The sequence below is a fragment of the Delphinapterus leucas genome, chromosome 10 (genome assembly GCF_059928025.1).
Source record: "Delphinapterus leucas isolate spDelLeu-1000000601 "Yukka" chromosome 10, BTC_Dleu_Yukka2, whole genome shotgun sequence".
Lineage (NCBI taxonomy): Eukaryota > Metazoa > Chordata > Mammalia > Artiodactyla > Monodontidae > Delphinapterus > Delphinapterus leucas.
The window spans coordinates 60,361,346-60,387,229 of NC_143138.1; the positions used below are offsets into that span (position 1 = coordinate 60,361,346).

Consider the following 25,884-nt stretch of genomic DNA (forward strand, 5'->3'; position numbering starts at 1 on the left):
CTAAGTAATTTAACGTTATACGAAAGTGTAAAATCAAATGTTTACCATTTGAATAACTCTTAAGAGGCATGGAGATTGTACTATTTAAAGGAATCCTGTGAAGGTCCAGTATGTAGATAATCTGCATAAAGTTGCATTTCCTTAAAACAGTCCCGGAATCCCTAAGGTCTTAACTCATGTTTCATTATCATGAACCAAAACATCTCATCAAGGTAACAATGGATCGTGGTGCCATTCTGTCATGAGGTGAAATGGACTGTAGCCTCATAATAGCCCTAAATTAAGGGAGCCTGTGTTCCCCTGAAGCCATCTCATCCAGATACGGGAGACGGTGCATTAGCAGAGGACCATCAATTCCTGGAACTCATTTGTCTATCCTAGGCCCAGTAACTGTTCCTAGGATCTTCTGTAAAAGGACATGTTGAGTGGCATGGAAAATTCCTACAGCCTGTGGCCTTTATTCTTTTCATGGATTTGCACTGAAATTATTAGTGAAGCTAATTGAGGAGGATTATCCATTTCCAAGGGATACCTTGGAATGGTGATTGAGTGATTATCCTCTAAATACAAAGTAAGAACGTCGTGCCCGTCACACTTTTTCCAGAATCCTGATCCATTCCAAAACTCATACAAAACTAATTTCAGGGGAATATAATAAAGCTTGCTTAACTTAAACTCTCACTCATGTTGGTCATATGGGAAAAAAAAGAAATACCTAGTGATAGCTGAGTGCCAGTTTGGTCTGGATATAAAACATCTCCCCTGGATTGGTTGAGTCAGTCAGTGTAACTGGTGAGCACTTTGGTCCAGAGAGCAGCTCAGGGGCTGACCTCTGTGAGCTGCATCTGAGGTACTGCTGCTGGGCCGGCAGCAGCTATATGCAAAATCTGTACTTTCTGGAGCCACATTCAGGGATGGCGGAGCGAGGGCTTTCAAGGATGCTTCGCCAGGGGGCGCTCTGCCTTAGGAAGCCGGGGAGGGCCCAGCAGCACACGTGCATTCCGGGTGGGATACATCCCAGTGATGGTCACAGACCCAGGTACCGCAGAAGGAAGGCCGTTGCATATCACAACAAAGGCTGGTCCAAGACCTAGCTTCATATGTTTAAAAAAAAAAAAAAAAAAAAGGGAGAGGTAACCTCCTGAATTTCCTCAGACATCCTAGCATAACTTGAGAAGGCAGCATAATCTACCTCAGCCAGGATCCAAAACCCAGGGTCTCTCAGCCTCAGCGCTGTGGACACTTGAGCAAGGTTCCCCCTCCTCCCCTCTAGTGAAAGAAATCCTTTTCTCTGTCTGTTTATTTTCCTGTCTCTGCTCAGTGAAAACCTCCTTAGAACACTTCTGCCTCTGAACTAGGGTCCTTGAGGCACTTTAAGTCATGAATACTCAACCTCATCTGAAAGCACCGAACGGTTTCCTCTTGGGTGATGCTCTTTGGCTTCTAAGAAGCTTGACCTTGTACTCGGAGCCATTGAGGAAAACGTGAAGAAACCACGGTCCAGCCTGTCTGTGGGCAAACCACCTACTTCTGAGAATCCCCCCACGGTCACTCGCCTGGGTCGAGGGGGAGGCCCTCTTGGTCACAGAGCTCTGGGCCCGACTCTGCGAGGCCCCTTCTGTGTCCCGTCTGCTCTAGAAAGGAGCACAGGCAGAGCCTGAGGCTTCTCTAGACCTCCACCCACTAGAGACCCACTTGGACCACAGCTCTGGCATCCCTATCAAAGTGCTCAGGGTGACCCGGAAGGAGGCCGCACGAGTGGTCACTGCTCCCTTGAGTCCAGGACCCTAACCCTGTCCTGTCACCAGCACCGGCTCCTTGTGCCCGTGCCCCGCCTCCACCAGGGCCCAGCCGCCCAAGGATGAGGACGGAGCCTGCAGAGTTTGGCCACCTCAGCCTGCCAGACCCTTTCGTAGAGGAACACCCAGGCTCTTTGATGTTGCTCTGGAAGCCTCCAAGACCTCGCTTCAGTTAATTTTAACCGAGGCCAGTTGGACACTTGTCTGGGAAGTTGTTTCCTGCACGTACCAACTCTGCTTGGCCCTGTGCGGTCCATCAGGTTTGCCCAGAGCGGGAATGTTTAGGTCGGCAGACTTCTCCTGGGAGTTTTCCACCCCCTATCACGCACATGCACACACCCTGTCATCACCCAGCTGTGCAGAATGGATGCTTTGGGGGTCAGCTGACGGCTGACCTGTCTCTCTGAGGTGAAAATCCAGGAACTTCACCAGGCCCCTTCCCCCTTGTGGGACCAGCCTTTCTCAAAGGGCCTCACAAAGATTTCCCTCCAGCGGTGGTCCGGCCTGTGGGAGGGGAGCCCGAGATCTCAAAGGAGCTGCTCATTTTCTAAAAATGGTCATCAGTAAAATATTTCCAAATGGAGTATTTGATCAAGTCCCTCAACAAACATAAGAGCCACCAGGGGAATTTTCAGCAGTCAATGTCTGGCCTAAATTTGGACTAATTGATGTCTGATGGTTTTAATTATATCAACCAAATGTGCTTTAATTTTCTTCCCATTTCATTTCCCTCCCAGTGTTATCAGTCCGAGGAAATTTCAGCAGCCCCTAATGTTTCCTTAGAGAGTCCCAGAGGATAAGGTAACGTTTGGAGGACAGTGCAAGACAGCAGAGGAAGTAAGTGGACTCTTAGCTCTGCCCGACCGTGTCTGCCTTGTTCGGATGGGTGTCGAGGATGCTGCCGAGGTGACGGAGTCCCTCAGAAAGCAGGCTGCTCCCCGCGGCCAGGCTTTTGCTGACCGTGGCTGCCTGTGTCTGCAGACCTGCCCACCAGCCCTGAGCGGCCCCTCACTTGCCTTCCTGGCTGGAGGCCAGGCTGAGTGTTCTGGTCCAGTCTCCAGGCCTGGCTGTCTTGAACTGCAGCCCCCGAGACCCTCTGTCGGAACTTACAAATCCCAGCTCGATGCCTCTGGAGTCCTCTGTCGTGGCGGCCCTGAGGGCCTGTGGTGACAAGGTACTAGACCCAACCCCAAGGCTCCTTCTATGCTTGTGAATTCAGTGGATTCACGGCAGCCAAGGAGCTCCTGCTCAGCGCAGCGTGTGACTATAAGCAGAAGTTACAGCCGGCCACGACCAACTGACCTTTCCCCCCACCTGTGACGTGTGTGTTTCAGGAGGAGGTTGAAGACTTCGCTCATTTAGGTGACAGTTTCACCGTGTGTTTCGGAAGTGGTCACTTACCAAAAAATGAAACACTCGTTTACTAAGTCTGTTTACAAGCTTGCTGATAATGGTCAGTAATTTATGCCCCGCCCCGAGAATTAATAAGTAATCCGTGTTACCCGTTTTTCAGATCTAAGCTCTCCATGCCTGCCTTTTCTTCCTCTTCTCGGAAAAGTCCTTGAATTGCTTTATTTCTGATAGAAATCTCCAGGGCTCTGTTTCCATAGCATAGAGGCTAGGATGCAGACTCTCCTCTCGTTCCCCCCAGAAGGATCTGTTTAGGTGCTTTGCCTGCGAGGAAAGGTCCGTGCTTGGCTCGTCAGCACCCTCACCCCGGCGGTCACCCACGCCTCACCTCTGCTGACGTGCAGGCTCTGCCGTCCAGGACGAAGGGCCCGGCAGCATCTCGTCTGTGCTTAGTCGAACGCTCAGCAGAAGGGAGGGTGCTGGCCGGAGAGTCCTTGGGTGTGGTTCGCTGAGCCCTGCCGCCTGCCCCTGGGCCGGTTCTGCATCCCCTCCTCACTGGCTCCCTGCTTCCAGCGGGTCCCTGCTTCTGCCACCTCCAGGCCCCCAGCAGGGTCCTTCCCCCCTTAGGACCCGCGTGACAGCTGCTCTTGCCCCTCCGCAGAATACGGGTCCCCAGTCTCTTCTCGTGGCTCGTTCTTTCTCACCGTCACATCCTCACGCGTCGTCTCCTCGGGGAGACTGTCCTGGGCACGCGGCCGCCCGCCGCACTTTCTCTTCTCCCCTCTCCCCTGCTTGATTCTTCCTGACGCCCACCACTGTCTCAAATTATCCTGTTTACTCTTTTTTTAATTGAAGTATTGTTGATTTACAGTGTTTCAGTTGTACAGCAGAGCAATTCAGTTATACATACATACATACGTATATTCTTTTTCAGATTCTTTTCCATTATAGGTTATTACAAGATCTTGAATATAGTTCCCTGTGCTATACAGTAGGTCCTTGTTGTTTATCTGTTATATATAATAGTGGTTCTCTCTCTGTTAAACCCAAATTCCCAACTTATCCCTCCCTGCCCTTTCCCCTTTGGTAACCAAGTTTGTTGTTGTCTGTGAATCTATTTCTGTTTTGTAAATGAGTTCATTGTATCAGTTTTTAGATTCCACCTGTAAGTGATATCATATGCTATTTGTCGTTCTCTGTCTGACTTATTTCCCTTAGTATGATCGTCTCCGGTTCCATCCATGTTGCTACAAAAGGCATTATTTCATTCTTTTTTATGGCTGAGTAATATTCCATTGTATACACATAGACAGCATCTTCTTTATCCATTCATCTGTCGATGGACATTTAGGTTGTTTCCATGTCTTGGCTATTGTGAATAGTGCTGCTAAGAACATTGGGGTGAGTGTATCTTTTTGAATTAGAGTTTTCGTCTTTTCTGGTTATATGCCCAGGAGTGGAATTGCTAGATCATATGGTGGCTCTGTTTTTAGTTTTTTAAGGATATTCCGTTTACATTTTAACTGTGCTTCTCACAGTGGAAGCTCTGCCTTGACACCCATCCTACACTATACCCCCAGAATCTAACTAAAGAGGACTTGGCATGTAGCAGGTGGTCCAGACGCCCCGTCTTCTTCTTCTTCTTTTTTTTGGCCACGCCATGCTGTTTGCGGGATCTTAGTTCCCCAGCCAGGGATCGAAACTGCGCCCTTGGCAGTGAAAGCACAGAGTCCTAACCACTGGATCGCCAGGGGATTCCCAACACCCTGTCTTCTTGACCACAGAATCATGCTAACTAAGATTTGTCAGACCCTTTACTGCTGCAGAAAGAGCCTTCATGTGTATTCAGCTCGTGTCGGACTGTGATTTCTTCTCTGCCCCCCTCTCACTAGCCTGAGGGCCTTGGGAGCGAGGATGATAACGCTGGAGACCTCAAACTGAGCATGTCCCCATCGTCATTTCATGTAATCGCAGTCACGTTCCACACATTGCTTTTGTATTTTCTGCTCTTTACCTAACATTAGAGGGTGTGCATTTTCCTGATTGTTCTTATTTATGATGCTGGATCACAGCAGCGTGGTTTAGTGGCCGACAGTATCCTCACTAGGTCGAGTGAGGAACTGGGGAAAGAAGGAAACTGGGGGGACCTATTAAGCCTTGTTGACCTGATATCACTCACTTGCCCCCGCCCCTTTCCCCACCATCCAATAGAAAGCTCAGAAAAAGGACTGGAAGCAGGCACTGAATAAGCCACTTCCGCTATCTGCTTCTCCACCTCAGAGCCCCGCCATTAACACACACAGCCTACCCACACCACAAATTCAAGGACTGCGTTGTCAAATAGACCCCTCAGTATGACCCCATAGAGCATTCCTAAGGATCAGCTGGGATTTGTTTGGGTCAAGCTCACATAATATCTCCTCACATAGTCCCTCACTTCTTACTATCCTAAGTTCTCACACTTACCAAATCACAGGACAGTTACTATCTTGGGTGTTTTCTCTTGTGAGGAGCTGATTCCAGACACATCCCGTGGTTGACATCCTAGCACCACTGACTGGGAAACGTATTCTATCGTGTTTGCCTTTCTAAGCACTTGGATCAGGTCCTCTGGGGAAAATGGTGCGGTCTGATCCTGTGTTTCCCCAGAACTTTCTTTGGGCCAACTTACAGTTTATTCTTATATCCACAAGAGATCCACAATCCTATTTCTTTGCCAATTAAAACTGCTTTTTCCTCACTTATTTTGGACTTGGCTGTCGTCGTTAGTTGGATCAGGTCTAAAAGATTTCCCAAACCAGCTATATTTATGTTCAACATTTTAAACTTACTGGATGGAATGGCCAGAAACTGATGTCATTATGAACAGTTTCTAAGCATTAAGGGCATTTTTACTGCCCCGAAGAGAGCTGAAGAGAGCTTCATTTAGCTGGCCTAAAATGAAGAGGGCAGCTACGGATAATTTTCTTCTAGAAAGCAACCGTGTCTCATGGGGTGACAAAGAAAAGCATTCACATCCTCAACATGTCATTTCCATGGGCTCTGGATTTAGCAGGTGCCCACAGGTACAGATGGGAGTTTGGAGAGGAGAACTGAGGTGTCGGGCCAGGTTGGGGAGCATACAGACCCCAGGAGGAGAGGAAGGAAAGGTCAACAGAGAGAAGAAAATCCTTCCACGCTGGCGTGTTCTCACTAAGGTCAGCTCGCCCATGCCACTTGGTAACTATTTGCCCACCATCTGTCCTCCTTTGCTTTTGCTGCTTCTCCAAATCTGGAAAGATCAGATGAGAGGAGAGTGCTCCCCAATTTGACCCCGGCTCCAGAGACTGCGGTCTTAAACACGGCAGGCCAAGCCATTCCTTCCGTGACCTGGGCTCCTGGAAGCCGGGGCTGGCTCCCCCTGGGCCAGAATGGCAGCCTCCTCCTTACTCATGGAAGGTGTCAGCTCCCGCCTTCCCCAGTGGCCACTGGCTGTCTCTGTGCCGCTGCTTCTGCAGCCAGACCCTTATGTGGGCGGCAAAGGGCAGCACGGCGACTGGGGCAGGGAGGGCGGTGGAGCGAGTTGGCCAGATCTGGGTCTCCATGCCAGCCTCACCCCATCTCTAATGTGAAGTCATAGAAGACCTTCCTCGTAGGGTTATTGTGAAGAGAACAGGAGATAATGGTACACAAACTGTAAGTTCACGTCCCATCCCCAGCAGGGACAGCCCTCCACCTGAGGGTGTGAGGAGAGATGCAGAAAAGCCTTCTGGTCGCCAGGCGCTAAGAGAAACTACCAAGCGCGTGGTGGTCTGCACATCAGGGTGTGTTTGCTGGAAGTACATATGATCCAGGGACTCCTTCGGTCAAGACCTGGAACACCTGACGCTGTCTAGGAGAGAGATTCTGTGGACCCTGCTCCCACTGGAAATGATGGGGATCAACAACAGCAACAATGAGGGGAGCAAAGGGTGCCAGACGATCTACCGGGGTGGCAGGGGGCACCAAGCAGCACGGTTGGTAAGCCTTTACACTCGATCACCGGCATGCAGCCAGTGGAGCCTGAAGTGCAACACCGTGTCATCGGTCACTCGGTCATTGATTGTTATTAATCAGCCAGGCGGCCATCAGCCGGGCAGAGTGCTTAGCAGACGTGAGGATGGAACGGACTCTCTGGATCTTGAAGGTGGGGAGACTGGGTCTTAGCTCAGTTCCACTACCTGCTGGCCAGGTGACCTTGGGCAAGTCACATTAGCCCTGCTGGCTTCCGTTTCCTCTTCTGTAAAGTGAGCCTAGGAATACTTCTTTTTCATGGTCGTCAGAAAGAAGCTCACATATTTGAAAGCACTTAACTCTGTTCCTGCACATAATAGGTGCTCAGAAATGGTGGTTTCCTTTCTTGAACCAAATTCCAAGCTCTTTTTGCTCTAAGGCCTGCTGACTCAGTTAGTTTTATAGACAAAGGTGAATCACGACAGTTTTTACCTGAAACCTAGGTTTTCTTAGCTCTGCCTATGCATGTTGGTGAACGCCCTGTGCATCCTCCCACCCTCTCCCCTCCCCGTTCTCCTTGAATGCTCGGCATGGAAACTCATGGGTGATCTTGAACAAGAGGAGCTCAGCTGTTTTCTTCCTCTTCAGCCTTCTTCAACTTGAGGAATCACTGTATCCGGATGCCACCGTCTCCCCGGGCCTCTGTGCTGCCAGGGTCTCCCTGTGAGTTAAAGCTACACTGGGCTCCATGCAGCGCGTGGAAGAACGCCTCCATAGCAGTCCGCCTGGATGCAAAGATGGTGCCGCTTCTGGCCCGATACCACCCAGCTTCACTGTAATGTCTCGGTCTCCCTGCAGAGAACCTGAGTTCACAGGATCTGGGCCAAATCCGGGTGACTAAGGCTTTGGAACTGGGCCTGCCTCATCCACAAGCCCACACCTCTGCCCTCGAGATGCCCCAGTGTAGGTTCCAACTGGACCCCCTCACTCCTTGGTGATCAGCAGATCTACTGACAGGCATTCTTAGGGATGCCTCTAGATTTCCTTCAGATCATCCACCTGATTACTAGCCTGGGTCAGAAGGGGGCCTCACTTGCTTTTGTTGAGGAATACAACATTTCTAAATGGACTCCCGGGAAGGCACAGATGCCATGAGGCAGCCAAAGGCCGTGCGTGAGAATTACTCCCTTCCACCCCGGATGCATTCAGCAACTCATGGAAGACACACACGGGCCTGGATGCAGAGCAGCTTGTATTCATACAGTCTTGCTTTAAATGTGGATGTGAAAGGCAGCTCAAGAAATTTCTGGAGACCCCCAGAGTGAGCACCAGGTGGAAAGCGGGGAGGGGCTGCCAGATTCCATCACGCCGACCAGAGGTTCTTCCCAGATTCCAGCCTGGCATCAGAAGGCAAGGGGATAGCGAGTCTCGATATGCAAGGGGTAGAAATGGCTTTGAAGTAACAAAAACCTTAACCGAAGAGAAGACAAAGTATATGTTAAGAGAACAAAATAAAGGGGCTCGATGGATAGGTTTATTTTTGAAATTGAAACTCTCTGAAGTAGAGTTGTCATAGCTACCTGCTTGTTTTTACTCGTATTTATGAGATCTGAAGGCCACGGAATTAAAATAATCCTCCCGTGTGTGAAGTGTGTGTCTGTAACAACAAGCGCCGGGGAGCACCTGGGCCACGCTTGCTCTCGTCAGCTCCGTCTGCTGGGTTTTTTCTGGTCTGTCCGTGTTGCCCGGGCCTGTCCAGAGGAACTCACGATTAGAAAACTAAGGTTAACTTGGCGGCAGCGTGCCACACACATTCAGGATCAGGGAAGAGACAGACACGTATCATTACACGCTCGTAACAGAGGCCGGCGGCCTGCCTGTGCCTGCCTCACTCACGGCTACGGAGCTCCACACGTGAAACCATTTCCAACCAGAGACGCTGGCAGCGGAGCTTTTACGAGCTGCAGGAGGACGATGCTGTGAGTCAGATTCATGAGCATAAACTCACAATGTATCACGATGATACAAAGTAAAGTACATTCTGACTTAACGCGTTTTTAAGACCTTTGCTGAGGAATGTTGGCACCAGGCCTGGCTTTGTCCCCCGGTGGCCACTGTGGCCCGGGAGACCTAGTCTCCCCTCAGCTCCCCCGGGCACACTGAGGAGGCTGCCAACTTCAGGCTCCTGTCATTACCGAGGGCTTGAGATGGCTTCTTTTGGTAGTTTGCATTTGGGAAGCTGAAATCCGGAAAGGAGCCAGCCCACACTCCGTCCTGGACGGTGGGTGTGTTTAAAAAAAAAAAAAAAAAAAAAAAAGCCACTACCTTACAATTTGTGAGCCTGGTGGGAACGTGAGGGGTGATTCTGCAGGACACCAGCCTCTCCTTTCAGTGTTTTGGTTACACAGTGATTCCTGAATGCTCATTGACACAACCCACGTTCAAGGGACTGTAGCAGAAGGTTGAATAAAGTAGCATATTTACCCAAAGTCCATCATTTGCTTTTTCATATCCCCTCAATTAAACAGAGATGGAGGAATTGTCCTTCCAAGTTGATCTTAATTCTAAGCTCAAATTCCCGACCTTTTTATGGTGTTTCCCTTAAAGATCCCGATGTTTTGAATGGATGCCTGTCTACCAGGTGAACTTGTATGTATTTAGTATAATTCATGTTTCCATTTTGATTGACTTTAGCCATCCAGCTACCAGTCAGATGTCTTAGGAGCAGGAAAAATGTGAGGCAGGCGTGGCTTAGTTTTCAGGAAATGAACACCTGCCATTTGATGTTTTGAAATAATAAAATCTACTCATGGACTCTTAGAGGTCCAGGAACCTCTGCTATAGAGCATTATTGCAAAATAAAATTGTTTCCTTGTCTTGGCTAATGGAAGTGACTTCTAATGAAAATATTAACTACAGGAGGAAGGTACTGTGCTGACACTCTTCGCCAGTGTCCTCTTGCATTATTTATTTTCTTAGAGAGTCACTGCAGTGCTCGCGCTTGAGTACTGTCATCAGAGCCATGAGAAATTCTCCAGCAGTTGCTCAGCCGTGAATTCAGTATCTCAGTGGACAAGTGTCACTTTCCCTCCTGCCTCATGAAGGACGGGTCTCAGGGTGCCCAGAACGTTCTCTGCTTAGGTAACTCAGAAGAGGAGGAGGTGGGATGACTTTTGAGCAGACCCACAATTTGCTGTTTAACGAAGTTTAAGTACTGAGAAAATAGAAGGGTAAAGGCCACACTGTCTGATAAATACAGTGGGGTGTTTCTAAAAGAAGGTCGGTACCCATCATAATTTATAACCTTTGGTGGCCAAAGAGGAGACCAGACTCCGGGAGAAAGGAGTAACTCATTCCAAAGGATTATTTCAAAGCCATTTAAAATCCTATCACAAGCTTGACTAATCCTAGGAAATTGGTGTCAGAGGGCAAAATAATTTAGCAAGGCAGATTAAAAGTCTTATCTTTTCAAAAATTATCCAGACTTATCTTTACTGATATCTCATTAAAAATCCAGTCAGACCTATATACCGAGTAAGGCATGAAGGCTTTCCTAGCTGTTTTTCCATTTCCCTGTTGAAGGACGTCTCGGTTCCTTTTTCTTTTCAGTGATTTTTGAATAAAGCTACTACAGACTTTTGCACACAGGTTTTCGTGTGGACATAAGTCTTCATTTCTCTTGGGCAGATACCTAAGAGTACAATTGCTGGGCCGTATGGTAAAACTACGTTCAATTCTATAAGGAACCGCCAAAGTGTCTTCCACCGTGGCTGTACCATTTTGCATTCCCACAGCAATGAATGGGAGTTTCTGGTACTCTGCATCCTGGCTGGCCTTTGTTATTGTCAGTTTTATGAATTTTAGGCATTCTAATAGGTGTGTAGTGGTATCGCATTGTAGTTTCAATTTGTGTTTCCCTAGTGACAAATGATATTCAGTATCATTTCATGTCCTTGTTTGCCATCTATAATACCTTCTTTGATGAAGCGTCTATTCAGATTTTCTGCCCATTTAAAAAATTGGGTTATTCTCTTGCTGACTTTTAAGAGTTCTTTATATGTTCTGGAGAAAAGTCCTTTATCAGATATGTGATGTGCAAATATTTTCTCCTAGTCTGTGCTTTGTCTTATTCTCTTATCAATCTTCTACAAAGAGCAAAGGCTTTTAAAAAATTTTTTATTTATTTATTTTTTAATTTTTTAAATTGAAGTATAGTTGATTTACAATAATGTTGGTTTCAGATGTACAGCAAAGTGATTCAGTTATCCATACATATGTATATATCTATATTTTTTATTCTTTTCCATTATAGTTTATCGCATGATATTCAATATAGTTCCCTGTGCTGTACAGTAAATCCTTGTGGTTTATCTATTTTATATATAGTAGTGTGTATCTGTTAATCCCAAATTCCCAATTTATCCCCCCCGCTTTCCCTTTGGTAGCCGTAAGTTTGTTTTCTATGTCTGTGAGTCTGTTTCTGTTTTTAAAATAAGTTCATTTGTACTATGTTTTAGACTCCACATATAAGTGGTATCATATATTTGTCTTTCTCTGACTTACTTCACTTAGTATGATAATCTCTAGGTCCATCCATGCTGCAAATGGCAAAATTTCATTCTTTTTATGGCTGATTAATATTCCATCGTACATATATAAAGAGCAAAGTTTTTAACATTGATAAAGTCCAATTTGTCCATTTTTTTCTTTCAGAGATGGTGCTTTTGTGTTGTATCTAAAAACTCATGAACAAACCCAAGGTCTCATATCTTTTCTCCTATATTTTCTTCCAGATGTTGTATAGTTTCACATTTTGCATTCAGATCCATGATCCATTTTGAATGATTTTTTTTTTTTTTTTGGCCACGCCTCACGGCTTATGGGATTTTAGTTCCCAGACCAGGGATCGAACCCAGGCCCTCGGCAGTGAGAGCGTGGACTCCTAACCACTGGACCACCCAGGAATTCCCTTGAATGATGTTTTATTTGAGGTATTAAGACATGTTCCTAGGGTCCTGTTTTTGCATATGGATGTCCATTTGTTCTAGCATCATTTGTTCAAAAATGTTCCCCCATTCAGTTACCTTTGCACGCTTGTCAAAACTTTGATATTGTTTGTGTGGGTCTGCAAAAAATCCTGCTGGGGTTTTGATAGAAACTGCATTAAACCTATATTTTGGGAAAATTAATATCTTTACTATATTGAGTCATCTAATTCATGAACACATTATATCCATTTATTTAGTTTTTTAAAAATTTTATCAGCGTTTTATAATTTTTAACATAGATCCTGACGTATTTTGTTAGATTTATATCTTTGAAATTTGTCAGAACTTGTTTTATGACCCAGTATGTGGTATATGTTGAAAAGTTTCCATGGACATTTGAAAACAACATATATTCTGCAGTTGTTAGATGAATTTTTCTATATATGTCGATTAGGTCAGGTTTGTTAATCTTGTTGTATAAAACGTCCATATCCCTTCTGATTTTCATATGCATGTTACTGGGAGAGATTGAAAAATATCCCACCATGATTATGGATTTGTTTAACTCTCACTTTGGTTCCGTCATTTTTTTGTTTTACAGATTTTGAGGTTGTTATTAGGTACGTTTAGAATTTAGACTTGATATATCTTCCTGGTCAGTTGATCTTTGTTTTTTTTTTTTTTTTTAATTTATTTATTTATTTGTTTTTGGCTGTGTTGGGTCTTCGTTTCTGTGCGAGGGCTTTCTCTAGTTGTGGCGAACGGGGGCCACTCTTCATCGCAGTGCGCGGGCCTCTCACTGTCGCGGCCTCTCTTGTTGTGGAGCACAGGCTCCAGACGCGCAGGCTCAGTAGTTGTGGCTCACGGGCCTAGTTGCTCCGCGGCATGTGGGATCTTCCCAGACCAGGGCTCGAACCCATGTCCCCTGCATTGGCAGGCAGATTCTCAACCACTGCGCCACCAGGGAAGCCCAGTTGATCTTTTTATAAATATGATATGTCTCTCCTTATTCCTAGTTATAATTATTGGCTTAAAGTCGAGTTTGTCTGATATTAGCTATACCAACTTCCTTTGGTTACAATTTGTGTGGCATCTCTTTTTTCGTTCTTTAAACTTCAGTTGCTCTGTGCCCTTATATTTAAGGTATGTTTGTAAGCATCATGTAGTTGTGTTATATTTTGGTTATATCTAATCTAACAATGTTAGTTAGTCTTTTATTTTGTAGTACTTGGTAAATTTAGATATTGATATTTTGGGCCTACATTTACCACATTACTCTTGATTTCTGCTCTGTTTTTCCTTCCCTCTTTGGGTTTGGGTTTGTTTTGCTCTTTTTCTAGTTTCTTAACATGAAAGCTTGGATTATGGATTTGAGACGTTTCTTTTTTAATGTAAGTATTGTACTATAAATTTCTCTTTAAGCACTACTTTAGCTGCACCCCACAGACGTTGATATATTGTATTGACATTTTCATTCAGCTCAGAATCATTTCTAATTTTCCTTGGGATGTCCTCTTTGATCCTTGGATTATTTGAGTGTGTTGTTTAATTTCCAATTGATTTGGAGATATTTTTGTTATCTTTGTTATTTATTTCTAGTTTAATTCCATGATGATCAGAGAATATAATTTATGTGATTTCAGTTCTCTTAAATTAGTAAATATTTGTTTTTTTACCCAGAATATTGTATACCTTGGTGAATGTTCCTGGATTCTTGGGAAAGAATGTAATTTCTGCTGTTGGTGGGCTTCGTGCTCTACGAATATCAGTGAGATCCAGTTGGATGACGGTGTTGTTCAACTTTTCCATATCCGTGCTGATTTCTGGTCTGCTCATCCTATCTGTTACTATAAGAGTTATTTGAAGTCTCCAGCTACAGTTTTGGATTTGTCTGTTTTTCCTTTCAGTTGTATCAGTTTTTCTTTATGTATTTTAAATTTCTGTTGTTAGATGCATACACATTTATTGTTTTATCTTCTTAGTGAGAGAACCCTTTTATCAGGATGCTATGTCTTTATTTATCCCTGATAATTTTCTTTGTTCTAAAGTCTTCTTTGCCTGATATTAATACAGCCACTCTAGCTTTCTGTTGATTCCTGTTTGTATGGTGTATCTTTTTTAACCTTTTATTTTAACCAACACAGGTTGAAGGTGAGCCTAGAAGTTCATAAATAATTTTATGGGGTTGCTTTCTTGAGCTCTTCCCTGTTATCTCCCCAGTACTTTCTGGCTCCCTGGGTCTCCCATTTTCTGTCTGGCCACAAACTGCTTAACCTCCGCAACTGTCATGTCGGGGCCAAACATTGTGAGAACAGAGAGAGAGAGAAGAGTTTTGGCTGATGGCTCCTGTTGCTGCCACCACAGAATTGCCTGGGGCCTGGGGCAAGAGAGAACTGAGGAAAAGGAAAGGGGGGTTCATCTACTCTCTCTGAGCTTTTCGAAGTTTCCTTTCCCATTCCTCAAGCCTGGCTTCTCCTGGGGCTCTCTCTTGTGCCCCACTTCTGGGGTTTGGGTGTGTTGAGTTCAAGGTGGTCTGTACTGGAGGGAGAGAGGAGATGGCGCTTCGGTTTCAGTGTCCTTCCCCAATCTGCCAGTGTTGTTTACTCTTCAGTGTTCTGAAAGAGCTGCCCTGTGCATTCTGTTCAGGTTTTACATGGAAAGGGGGGCATGTGTTTTCTCTGTCTTTCCCAGAACTAGAACCTCTGATTGATATTATTTAAAATTTTTATTTTCTAATTAACTCATATTGATAGAACAACAACTGATGTTGCTAGTAAGAGTTCAGGTAAGTGGCCAAATCACATAGTTTTCAATTAATCCTCTTGGCTTTGTTTATGCTTGCATTTATTGTCAGCTGCGCACGGTGCTATTCTCGTCTCTCGCTTTGATCACACAGTTTTCACCGTATTCTTCTGTTTGCACCTTCCAACTAGCCTCGTGAGTGAATGTAGCCTTGTTATCTCTTTGCAACTTGGAGCACAGCCTCTTACCCACGATCCCACGGTAGGGCTGGTAAGGGCAGTGAGTCTGGATGTAGCTCAACTGAGCTGTATGAGGCAGGGTTTTGAGAAAAATTAGATGGGAATCCTCGCTGAAGACCCTTTCAGGGTAAGTTTGTGCTTGCTTCAGACAGAATTGAACTACAGCAGCCTTCTGAACTCATCAAGTGGGGTGTAATTTCAGAACAGATTTACACACAGCTCTTTTAAGATGCAAATCTCTGCAGAAATTACACCTGATGCAGTCGAGCTGGCAGCTGGGGTCTGGCACACTCAGGAAGCGGGACAGGGGCTCAGTGGAGGTACAAATTCATTCACGTGCAACTCAGAGGCCACATTAAGGTCTAACTACCCCTGTGACCTTCCTATCACCATGAGTGATTGATTAAGAAATATTCAGCCTCTCCCTGAGAACTACAGAGATGATAATCCAGCCCTGGTTGCTATGATCAAGTGGAAAGACAGAAAATGGTGGGGACAGCCGAGGCCCGCCTGGTTCCAGCCTCATGTGGGGTTAGGGTCAAGCTCCCTGTGTACTGCCGTAGTGGTCCCTTAATCTCACTAAGCTTCAGTCACCTCATCTATAAAACACACTACATGCTTACCTTGCAAGGTGAGGCTACTGAAAGGGATAAGTGAGAAAATGTACAGGAAACTGCAGAGCCTTTTGAAATGTGAAGTTCCATACAAGTGTTTATTAGAAAATATTTATTAAATATCAAAGATAAAAATAGGACATGAAACGTGCATTAAGAGAAACAGTCTAATTGCAGAATCAAGGTTCATTCCTCAAGTCTTCTCTGCCTCGTAGGGCATGGACTCGTTTTACCGAAGGGCTGAATTGGGAGGTCTCCAGGAGCCTGGGCTGGGTCAGCACCTATCCGAGTCCCTTCCAGCCCTGAGAGTTTATGATTCTGCCTCTGGTGCCCAAGTGTCCCTCCTCTGTGTCTCCCGGGACGGCGGCCATTGGCAGAGGCACACTTCCCAGGGTACGCGGGTGAGGGTGTGACCAGTTTCATTCCTAGTGCCTCTTTCTTTTCCCAGGCTCCTGAGATCACGGGAGCCCAGCATCATCCTTCTGTCTATATGAAAGAGGTTGTGTTGGGCTTGGGACGCATGGGCCCACTGGGTCCCGGAACCGACAACTGGAAAGTTTGTTCACCCATGATCTGCTTTAACTGAAATGTTCAGGCTTCCAGAACACAGACCCTCCTGAGGGACCGACGGGAGGCACCCCATCCTCCCCTGGTGCATCTCCAGCTGCAGCGGACTCCTTCCTGCTCACCCCAAGGGTTGCCTCCGTGGTCAGCAGCGCACTGGGGCTCAGGGCTCACTGCCCGATAGCACTGGTGGCCTGAGACTCAGGGTGCCCGTCCAACGGATCGTGGGTCAGGGATGGGCCAGCCGACCGCTTTCCTCTCCCTCCCTTGCAGATCACCTCCAATGAGAAGCACCTGGAGAGCCTCAAGAATTCGGGCAGCCTCCTGCGGGCTCTGGAGTGGCTGGCTCCGGCTGGGGGGTACGTAGGCCCAGGAGGGCTGTGGGAGGAGCAGCACAGAGCGTACCTGGGCTCAGCAAATAGCCTGGCATTCCTTTTCTCCACTCTTCTTTCTTCCCCCGCCCCCCGGTTTCCCCTACACACCAGGGACCATCACCTTCTCGCCTGACACTGCGCACTGAGATCCCTCCCTCCCAGTGTGGGATGGGCCACTCTGCCCCCCCACCCCCCGGAGTCCCCACTATGGAGGCTGGGGGAGGTAACAGGAGGGAGAAAAGAAGAGCATCCTAGCCGTGCAGCACGGGGAGGCCGTATTCCCATCTACAGATGGGGACGGGAGCGGATTATGACCAGGTGGGAGACCTGATGAACCTCATGAGAAAAGCAGTACCTGTTTGTGCACACGTGCCCCCCGCAGCAGCCTGGCCAGGGGCCCCATTACCACCACCTTGCAGAGGGTCTGGAGGCCCACTCTACAGCCCCGGCTGCCGTCAGAGGGAAAACTTGAACGCCTAGAAGAGTTTGACACTGAGAAGCTGAGGTTAGGTCAGCCTCTCAGTCCTCAGCTTCACAGTCAGTACGTCTAGAGCATCCTGGAAGTGAGGTGCCGAGACCAGGACGGCCCTGTCACCCGGAACACGCTGCACCCTGTGGAGGGAGGAACCGGCCTCTCTGCCAGCCCCCCGGTGACGCCGATGCCGGTGTAGTGAGGGCGCTGGGAGGGTTCTTGCCGCACACACCCCTGCACTCCCTGGAGAGGCGGTTCCAGGGTTGGGCGGGGGGGGGGGGGGGCGGGTAGGGCTGACGAGTCATTTAAAATGTTAGTGCCACGTGACCAGAGAAAAATGGCATGGGAATAAAGAGAGAACTGCCCCCAGGTATCCACCCTTTAGGCAGCCGGTGTGCTGTGTAATGGCTCACTGCATGTGACAGCGCCAGGGCCTGGCAGGTGGGCTCTGGGGGCAGTTCAGGGGCTTGATTAAATGACTCGGGTGAGTGCCTTGTCCCCAGAGCTGAGGGAGGCGGCCGGAGGGCGTGGTGGCCCCTGAGCTGCAGCTGCTCTCCCTGCCCTGGGGAGGAGGCCCCACCTGCTAAGGGGTACCTGGCCTTCGCTGGGTGTGCGGGACGCGGGGTGGTGCACGGCATTCCTGGTAGTTTGTTTTCAGGGCCAAAAGGTTCTATGGAATCTGCTTCCTGGTGTTTGGGGTTTTGTATTAGTTGGAGAAGCATATGCGGTTGAGGTATTGCTGGGAAGGTGAGTCTGCGAAGGCTCAGCTCCATGCAGCCTTGTTGTATTAATCCTGGATTGGGTGGGGAGGGGACAGCGCCTCCTGGCCTACCCCACCCCCTTTACTCTGTAGCTTAAGCCAAAGATGTCAGTTCTTACCCGTGGTTACTGTGAGCTGAGGGGAAGGACGGGCTGACTTTGATGGGAGGGGCCCCTGCTCAGCCCGGGGGCCCCTGTGGTGTAAGGCAGGGACACTGGCTCCCCGGGCTGGGCCACAGGCCTTCCGCTAGACTGGTTTTTGTGAGGAGCAGGTGATGCCCATACCTGGGGACCCTGGCCTTGTGCAGACAGCTGAGATGAGGCCCCTGTGAGCAGAGCAGATGTGTGCTGGCAGAGGGTGGGAGAGCCACCGGGAGGCATGGACTTGAGTGGGGAGCTGCTGAGAGCCCTTCCTCTCCACGGCCTGCCTGTGTGGGACTCCCCCGCCCCCCAGCTGGGTCCGAGGCCGGCACATCTTCATGCTGTACCAGTTTGGGAGCGCTGGACCCAAATTTGGACCAAACATGTGAAAACGAGCCTCCCTGAGGCTGGTGGCCTCTTCCGTACCCACACGTGTCACTCCAGCAACTAACACGTCTACACCAGGCAGGTCTCATACTGGTCGACAGGCTGCTGCTCTGAAATTGTCCTGTTCGGGCTTTGTTCGGATGGCCCCACCAGAAAAAGCGTTTCTCGTGTTGACAAAGAGTGACCGGGTGGCAGCATTCTCAGTTCTGATGGGGCCCTGCCAGGTGGGTGTGTCCTCCTTGCCAGTCACTGGCCCCCAAGGGCTGCTCTGGCAGGCGGAGCGGGCAGCACGGCTCCACCCGAGTAGCCTGGTCTCAGCCGGGAGCAGGCCAAGTTCAAGTGCATTCCCTCGGCCCTCAAAGGGGCCTTTGATGGCACCATCTCCGACCACAGTCCTGTCCCCCTGCGACCCACCTCTTTTATGCAGCCCCCTGGCACTTGGCAACAGCTGTATTTCTGTGTAGCGAAGGGCGTGCTGTCAGCTAATTTGATACTTCAAGGCACACTGCTACGCGCCATTCTTTTCTTTGGTGACAGTTGTTAAAGCACAGGTTTAAATGTGTCTCAAACAGTTTGCTCCAATAACGAAGTTTCCATTTGAAGCTCTTAATTGCACATCCACACCTATGAGAATAAGAAACCCATGAGACCTATGAGAATAAGCTTCTGGCTCATTGGCCAGAAGGGGCAGCATGGAGCAGGGAGTGTCAGCAGCTGGGATCTTTGCTGGATGGCACAAGTCAGCTGCAGGCAGGCGCCGGGCAGGCTCACTGTGGGCCTCGGGCCAGCAGGCTCTGGCTGCCGTCCGCCTGACTTGCCCTCACAGCTCAGCATCGGTGCACCTGGCCAAAGTGGGCTCAGACGTCGAGGGGTGGGTGGCAGGGCCGGTGCTGAGCCCCTGTGGGACTGTGGGCTTCGGGGTCCTCACCTCATGGCCCTGGAGCCTGCAAACGCTGTTTCTGCTTCTCAGGATGATGCTAGGGGCAGCTCTGGGAAGCAGCTGGTCCATCAGGTACTCGGGTGCAAAAGAGGCCAGCCCCTTTGGGAGACAGAGCATTTTACCCTGGGGATGCCTAAATGTCTCTGCTTTGGTTTTTCTCACAGTTCGTCGGCCAACAGTGCAGTGGCTTCCTTGGCCCTGGAGATCCTCCAAGCTGCTGGACACTAGGCAAGAAGGCATTTAGCACGAGCCCACTCTGCGGCACCCACCCTCAGCTACACACATTCACCACGTGGCACCTACAGCTCTATTTGGATCTAATAAAGTCAGCTGAACCCAGAACCTCTGGCTGAGATGATCTAACTCCAGACCCTAGAACACCCACTCAGAATGGACCTCCTCGGTGCATGTGTGATGCATCTGGGAACCCCAGGTTTGCTAGCTGTTCTCAGAATGCTCTTTCCCTCTGTGTGGGCCCGGTAGGCCTCTGCTAAAGCCTGCGCTGCCTGTGCTAGTCTAGGCCTGCCAGCATCTATAAGCATCTTTCTTCTCTGGAGAAGATTTAACAGGCAGGACTAGGCAGGAATGCTCTCCCAGCTACAGCTCCAGAGCAAGCCGTTGGAAGTTATAGTCTCTTCTCTTCCTCCTACTTTTACCTGCTTGGCTTTTCTTCATTTCAGGGATGAAGTGATTCCAAGAATCTTGGGGAGAACTGGGCAAGACTGCACTAACAGGAACAGGTGGTTAAAACTTTGCCTAAAGGAATGCAAAACGCTCAAGGAACGCTGGCTTCCTTGAAGATCTGCTCATCTAGATGGGATGATGGCATCAAGGTAGAATCACACCCCCAACTTCTACCAGTGACCCCCCTTATCCTCGAAGCCTTTCCAGCGTCTTCCTCACACATATGCCCTTAGTGCCCCCCTGTGTAAGAGTCAAGCCTGTGAAAATACTGGGTGGACACTGCGGAAAGGGGCTGGGACTGTTGTACTGAGGGAGGGAGGGGTGGACCCTGGGCAGCTTGAACCAGGTGAGCAAGTTGAGAACATTCCTTGGCCTCCTCTCTGGGTCCTCTGTTTCCCCACCTGCAGAATGAAAGGGCTCGACTAGATCAGTAGCTGCAGTGCTCTGGGCTGCTTAGAGAGGGGATCTGCCCCTTGACACACACCGCCTGAGCCCAGATGGGCTTCTGTCCCAGGCAGCAGCCCCTATGTGGGGGGAATGGGCGGGGGACGCAGAAGCGGGAGGCACAGGGGCACAAAGGCGGCCCCACACCTACTGCATCACGGGAAGCTGGGCACACTGTCGCCAACAGGCCCACTTTGCCGCGGTGATCTGGGTAATGTGCCAGCTTCCATTTGGCTTTGTAACGAACACAGCAGCTCCGTGCCCCCCTCCGTCAAAGGCGTGGATGTCACTTACCTTATTTAAACCTCACCATCTGCCAAGCAGACCTTCTTATCTCCATTTCATAGGTAAGAAAACTGAGGCTCAGAGGAGCCAGTCCACTTGCCCAAGGCCCCACTGCTGGGTTGAACTCGGGACTCGGACTCCACAGCCTGTGTGTCTGCCAGTGGGATGTCCAGAGTCGAGCTGAGTAGCAGGGGTGTAAGGGGGAACCCCACCCAGGAGCAGGCAGTGTCCTTTGCTCTCATAGCCTCCTAACTGCCCCACAGGAAGTCCTGCTGGGCAATGTGCCCGCCCATCACCAGGCTGTGCGCCCAGGTGGCCCTGGCCTGGCTGGATTTGTTCCTGGGGTGGGGGAAGCTGATGGGGAGCAGCTGGAGGCCTGGCCTTCAGCTCCTGTTGCTTTGCCTCTTTGGTCCAGGGAACAGGCACAGTTCTCCCTGTTTTCCCAGAAAATCTGTTCTCTCTCCTTTCATTCAGCTCTCAGGGGAAGCACCCTGGAGTTCTGGACCTAGAGTCCCCCAGAAGGTATTTCAGAGCAATCGAATTCGTCTTTCTCTACCCTTTTGAGTTGAGCAGGGAGGAGTCTTTGCTGCTTAAGGTGAAACAGGAGGAAAGTTTTAACATTCCAGAACCATGTTAAGTGGACCATGCCTGGCCCCGAGTCCCACAGCCTTGCCTCTTTGAGGAAAGGCGTATTTGAATAGGCAAGGGGCAAGGAGGAGATGGTCCCAAGCAGGGCTAGTACCCCACCAAGGGTGTTCAGCCCAGGGTGACAGGCGCTAAAGCTAGCCCACGCCAAGTTTTGCACCCTGGCATGAGGCTATGTCCTCTTGGAGTTAGGGGACCCTTTTTGTCCTTCTCACAAAGGTGCCTTATGGAAAGCAGCAGCCCCAATCCTAATGAGCTGAGGTAGGGACATGAGCAGTCTGGCTGAGTAGACAAGAGGGAGGCGGAGAGCAGTACCCTTCCCCTGCCCCACACGAGAGGCCCATACCCTTTTGGGGCTTCCCCGGCTCCAGTTCTGAGAAGACCTGGGCCCCAGCCACCCATCAGAGCTCTCAGGATTCTCGCAGTGACCAGAGGCCCAGACCCAGGTAACTACCGGCCCTCCTCTTCCCACCACCTCCAAGCTTTAGCTGTTTGCTAATTGGCTACAGTCCGTCGGCTGAGCCCCCCAGGGATGAATGGCATCACTGAAGTTGCAGGGTGAGGGGGCAAAGGAGGCAGCAGGAGCATGCCTTGCATGGAGCGGAGCAGAGCGGACCGGTGAGTGGCTGCACCAGGCTGCCTTCTTTCCCTAACAACAGGCCCAAAGCTTTGAGACCTTGCCTCAACTTACAGCCTGAGAGTAGGTGCCCAGTGAGCTGTCCCTCTGTGACAATCTATCTGGGGTGACTCTGGCCTGGAGGGTATCCTGAGAGGAACTGACAGTCATCTGGCAGCTAAGCAAGTGGCTCTGTAGGACACAGCAACAGAATTTACTGACTGACGGTTCTTTGGGCTTGTCTAGCTCTTCCTGTTTCCCATATTATCATGAGGTTTCCCCTATTACCTCATGAGGTTCTGAGGTCAATTTTGTGAATGCAAGGCAGCTCTTAGCCCTGTGGGACAGCTCAGAAGTGGAGGCTCTGGTGGCTAAGGCTTTTGTCCATAGTGAGCGATAGTGAGAGGACCTGGGTCTCTCCTGCCTCCACTTGAAGCAAAATGCCCTTTATTCTCCCTCCTCCAACAACAGAAAAATATGTAGAAATAAATCTCTCTGATAAAGGACTTATGCAGGGGCTGCGGTAGGAGCCTCAGGAGGGAACTGGTAGGGAAGGGGGCGGCAAGAAGCTACAAAAGCCCAAAGAGGCTTGGTCCCTGGGGAGACCTGTCTGGAGTGGGGTGGGGGCAAGACTCACTGAGTTTCAGGAGGCTTTGGCCCCAACAGCCTCAAGCTTCCAGGAGGCCGAGGGAGGGAAGGGGCAACAAGCACCAGCCTTGGCCCAGAATAAGGACCAGGGCTGTGTGGAGTCTTGATGTGACCTGGAAGAAGGCTGGCCTTTCACACCTGGCCTCTGGCCTCTCAGAGGCTTGATGCTGAGGTGGCAGAGGAGGCCAGTCACCCCCCTGTAGATTACTCATGAGGTGGGGAGGTGGAGTGGACACCACACAGGACGTTGATGAATAAGAAAAAGGAAGCACTACCTTTTCAGCCTCCCGCCCCCATTATTTTCTAATTGCATTTGATGGGTGTTCACTCAAGCAAGGCAAGCAGTTAGGTTCTCACCTAGTAGAACAAAACAACTGCAGTGGAGCAACTCAGCTCTCTGCTGGTTTACAAACCATATGGCACGATTCGGATCTTCTGTTTTTATTACACTAATCAAGACATATTTATCTCAAGATCTTTCACTGTCAAGGATTCCAATAACCAGATCAAAGCCTCATGTCTAGAACACCTCTTCCAACATGGAAAAGCTTCATTTTTCAGCTCATTGGTGGTCACTGCAATGGGATCAGATGTCCTACGCACCTCCATCCCCAGGTAACCACTATTCTGTTTTTTGGTGGTAATCTAAATTTTCTTGCTTTTTAGTTTTACTATCTCTGGATGATCTCCTTAAAACAGTTTGCCTTTCTTTTTGCACCAGTGCAGTCCTACGGCATGCATTTGTGACTTGCTTTTTTGTTCAGTATCATATTTGAGACATACCCATACTATTGTGTTGAAGCTGTAGTCTTTTACTGCATTGCGGCCATTCTCTTGCAAATTACTGGACACGTGGGCTTCCAGTGAGGACTTTTGACATTTTGTTGATCATGGATTTTTTCTTGCATTAATTTCAGTTTTATCCAAATGGCTACCTAACTGTTCTACACTTTTACTAAAACGTCCCTCTTTTTCACACTGACCTCCAGTGCTACCCTTAAAGTGTCTATTGTCTTCATCTTATTCTGTTCCCTTAGTGTATACTTCTACACACGTGCCAATAACAGTGTAAATTTCACCACCTCTAGCTTTACAGTTAGGCCTTGACAGCTGACAGAACAAGTCCTCCTGTCATCTTATTCTTCACAAGTGTCTCTGCCGTTCTTGGCTCTTTGTCCTTCTAAGTGCACTGCAGAACTACCTTTGCTGAATCAGATTAACCTTCATATAAAGTTTTTACATGGAACTTCAAAACTATGATTTTAGGCAAAGCTCTGAAATGTTTTCTGGTTTAAAAAAAACAACACACCCTGCTGTGGTTCTTTATGTTAAAAGCTGAACTCACTAGAGATCTTCGCTCTAACCAATAGCTCTAGCCTACCTAATAGTTCATGCAGTGCTGCCCTGGTTCTCTGTGTCATGCACTGGAGGCACAACTGCCCCCTCACCAGGTACACAAATGTTTCCTCTCCAATCCCAATTACATCTTAGACCACAGGGAAGAATTTATAAAGCTTTCTCAAAGGGTCCTCATCCAACAAAAAGGTACTGAATACATGTTTTTAAATACACAGTAAATCACAAACAAACAGCCCTCCCTAAGCACAAAACACTTCCATGCTTTTTAAAGCCCAAAACACAAGTTCTAACAAACAGGTCTACTGACTCTGCCCTCAGGGATGAACTACGCCTGTCAGACCTACCACCAGGATGACAGGCTCACCTGGCAGACAGCATGGAAGAAGGCCCATTCTAGTTCTCTCTGATATATTCAGATAAACACCGGCAGGTAAACCATCTTAACTATCAGTTCAAAGTGGAGTTGAAGGAATTCCCCGCTCCAAATGAGTCACACTTCTGTGAAGGTGCTTGAAGTCCAAATCCAGGTGAGTAATTCTTCATTATTACCTTAAAGGAATGAAACCATGTGATGGAGTCTGGGGTGGGGGATGCCTATTGGGCAACACGGGACAAAACTGAAAGCCAAAGAACTAGATGCCTTTAGTCACGTGGGCAGGATTTATACACGTGGCTGCAGCCAGGATGAAGGAGTCTTAGCCATAGCTCTAAGCCCAGAGTCCTTCAGTTGGAGACGATGGACTCCCCCCTCTTCTTACACAAGCTCAGAATCAACGTTCAAGGCTGAAACACTTTTGGTGCAATTTAACCCAGGGGTAAGTGCTAAAGAAGCTTGGCAAACAAACAATTCCGTCTATTAGCAGTAAGGCTCTTTCCATCATTACTTAAGTTTATTCAACTTCATCCTGAGGAAGACACATAGTGAAATAATTTATTACCCTCGCAAACCACTAAGTGACAAGGAAAAAAAGGTGACACAATCGAATGAATTAAAAGTTTAATTCTGAACCATTTTTATAACCGCATTTTCTCTTGAAGCATTGTATCACCGCAGGTTACAACAACTTTGGGATAAAAGGCAACTGGTAAACTGTCCAAAACAAGGTTCCAAATAACACCTCTTACTGATTTACCCTACCCATACATATCCCAAATAAAGTTTTTGATCAAAAACATGAAATAGATCCACCTGCTTATTTTAAGCATATTAAAAAGGAAACTAATTGGACCATTTCTATTTGTCTATTTTATACAAAAAGGCTACACAATGTTACACTTTATTCAGATTACAATTAGAGTGATTATGAATTAGTGTTCTACACCATTACTCAATTTTTAAAAATTAGAAATTGCTGTAGCAGTATTCACTATAACTTAACACTATGAGAGACTTAAAAAACTAACAGTTACTGCAAAAAAAAAGAAAAAAAGAAAAAAAAAGCTACTTCAAAGCAAGCAAAGTCAGTACCATTACAGATATTTAAAAAAAAATTTTAACAAGCAAGGCTAGAGTTTGATAAATTCCATCTTGTGATCCACTCTTGTGCATTCTTCACTTCTTGAGTCACTCCCAAAATCCATTTGTATTGTTACTCCTCGACCAAAAAGGACCAGAACAAAAAGTTTACTTCAATTGTTCCCATAGGAAACTCAGCTTGGTTAGTGTGTCAGGCACTTTCTGAGATACCAGCCCACCCCTCGAGCCCTCTCAGCAACTCTACAGGCCAATCACAATGCAAGTTCAGACAATACAGCTGTATAAAGAGAGAAAGGCTGCTATTAATGTTTAGAACAGCAAATGTTACTCATTTGAGTATTAAGTTGCAAAAGCTGTGGCAAAAAACATTAAAGTTAATAACTTC

General features: G+C 48.1%; 2 protein-coding genes across 15 annotated transcripts in view; one reads left to right on the forward strand and one right to left on the reverse strand.

The window, feature by feature from the left end:
• ULK4 (unc-51 like kinase 4) overlaps nt 1–25,495 on the forward strand; it is a 518,222-nt gene extending 492,727 nt beyond the window's left edge. For 9 of the 10 annotated variants that reach the window (XM_089919133.1, XM_022563634.3, XM_089919132.1 and 6 more), the window contains 2 exons: nt 16,542–16,627; nt 19,506–25,495. In XM_089919133.1, the coding sequence (XP_089775259.1) occupies nt 16,542–16,627; nt 19,506–19,569 (150 nt within the window). In that variant the 3' untranslated portion in view covers nt 19,570–25,495. The remainder of the gene's footprint in view (nt 1–16,541; nt 16,628–19,505) is intronic. The other variant, XR_016394710.1, reaches the window with a different exon arrangement.
• Nucleotides 15,784–25,884, reverse strand: part of CTNNB1 (catenin beta 1) — a 51,031-nt gene continuing 40,930 nt past the window's right edge. For 3 of the 5 annotated variants that reach the window (XM_022563638.3, XM_089919142.1, XM_089919143.1), the window contains exon 16: nt 25,005–25,776. The gene's annotated coding sequence lies outside the window, so the exon portion shown is untranslated. Of the gene's footprint in view, nt 24,928–25,004; nt 25,777–25,884 lie in introns of those variants that run through there. The other 2 variants (XM_089919144.1, XM_022563642.3) reach the window with 2 other exon arrangements.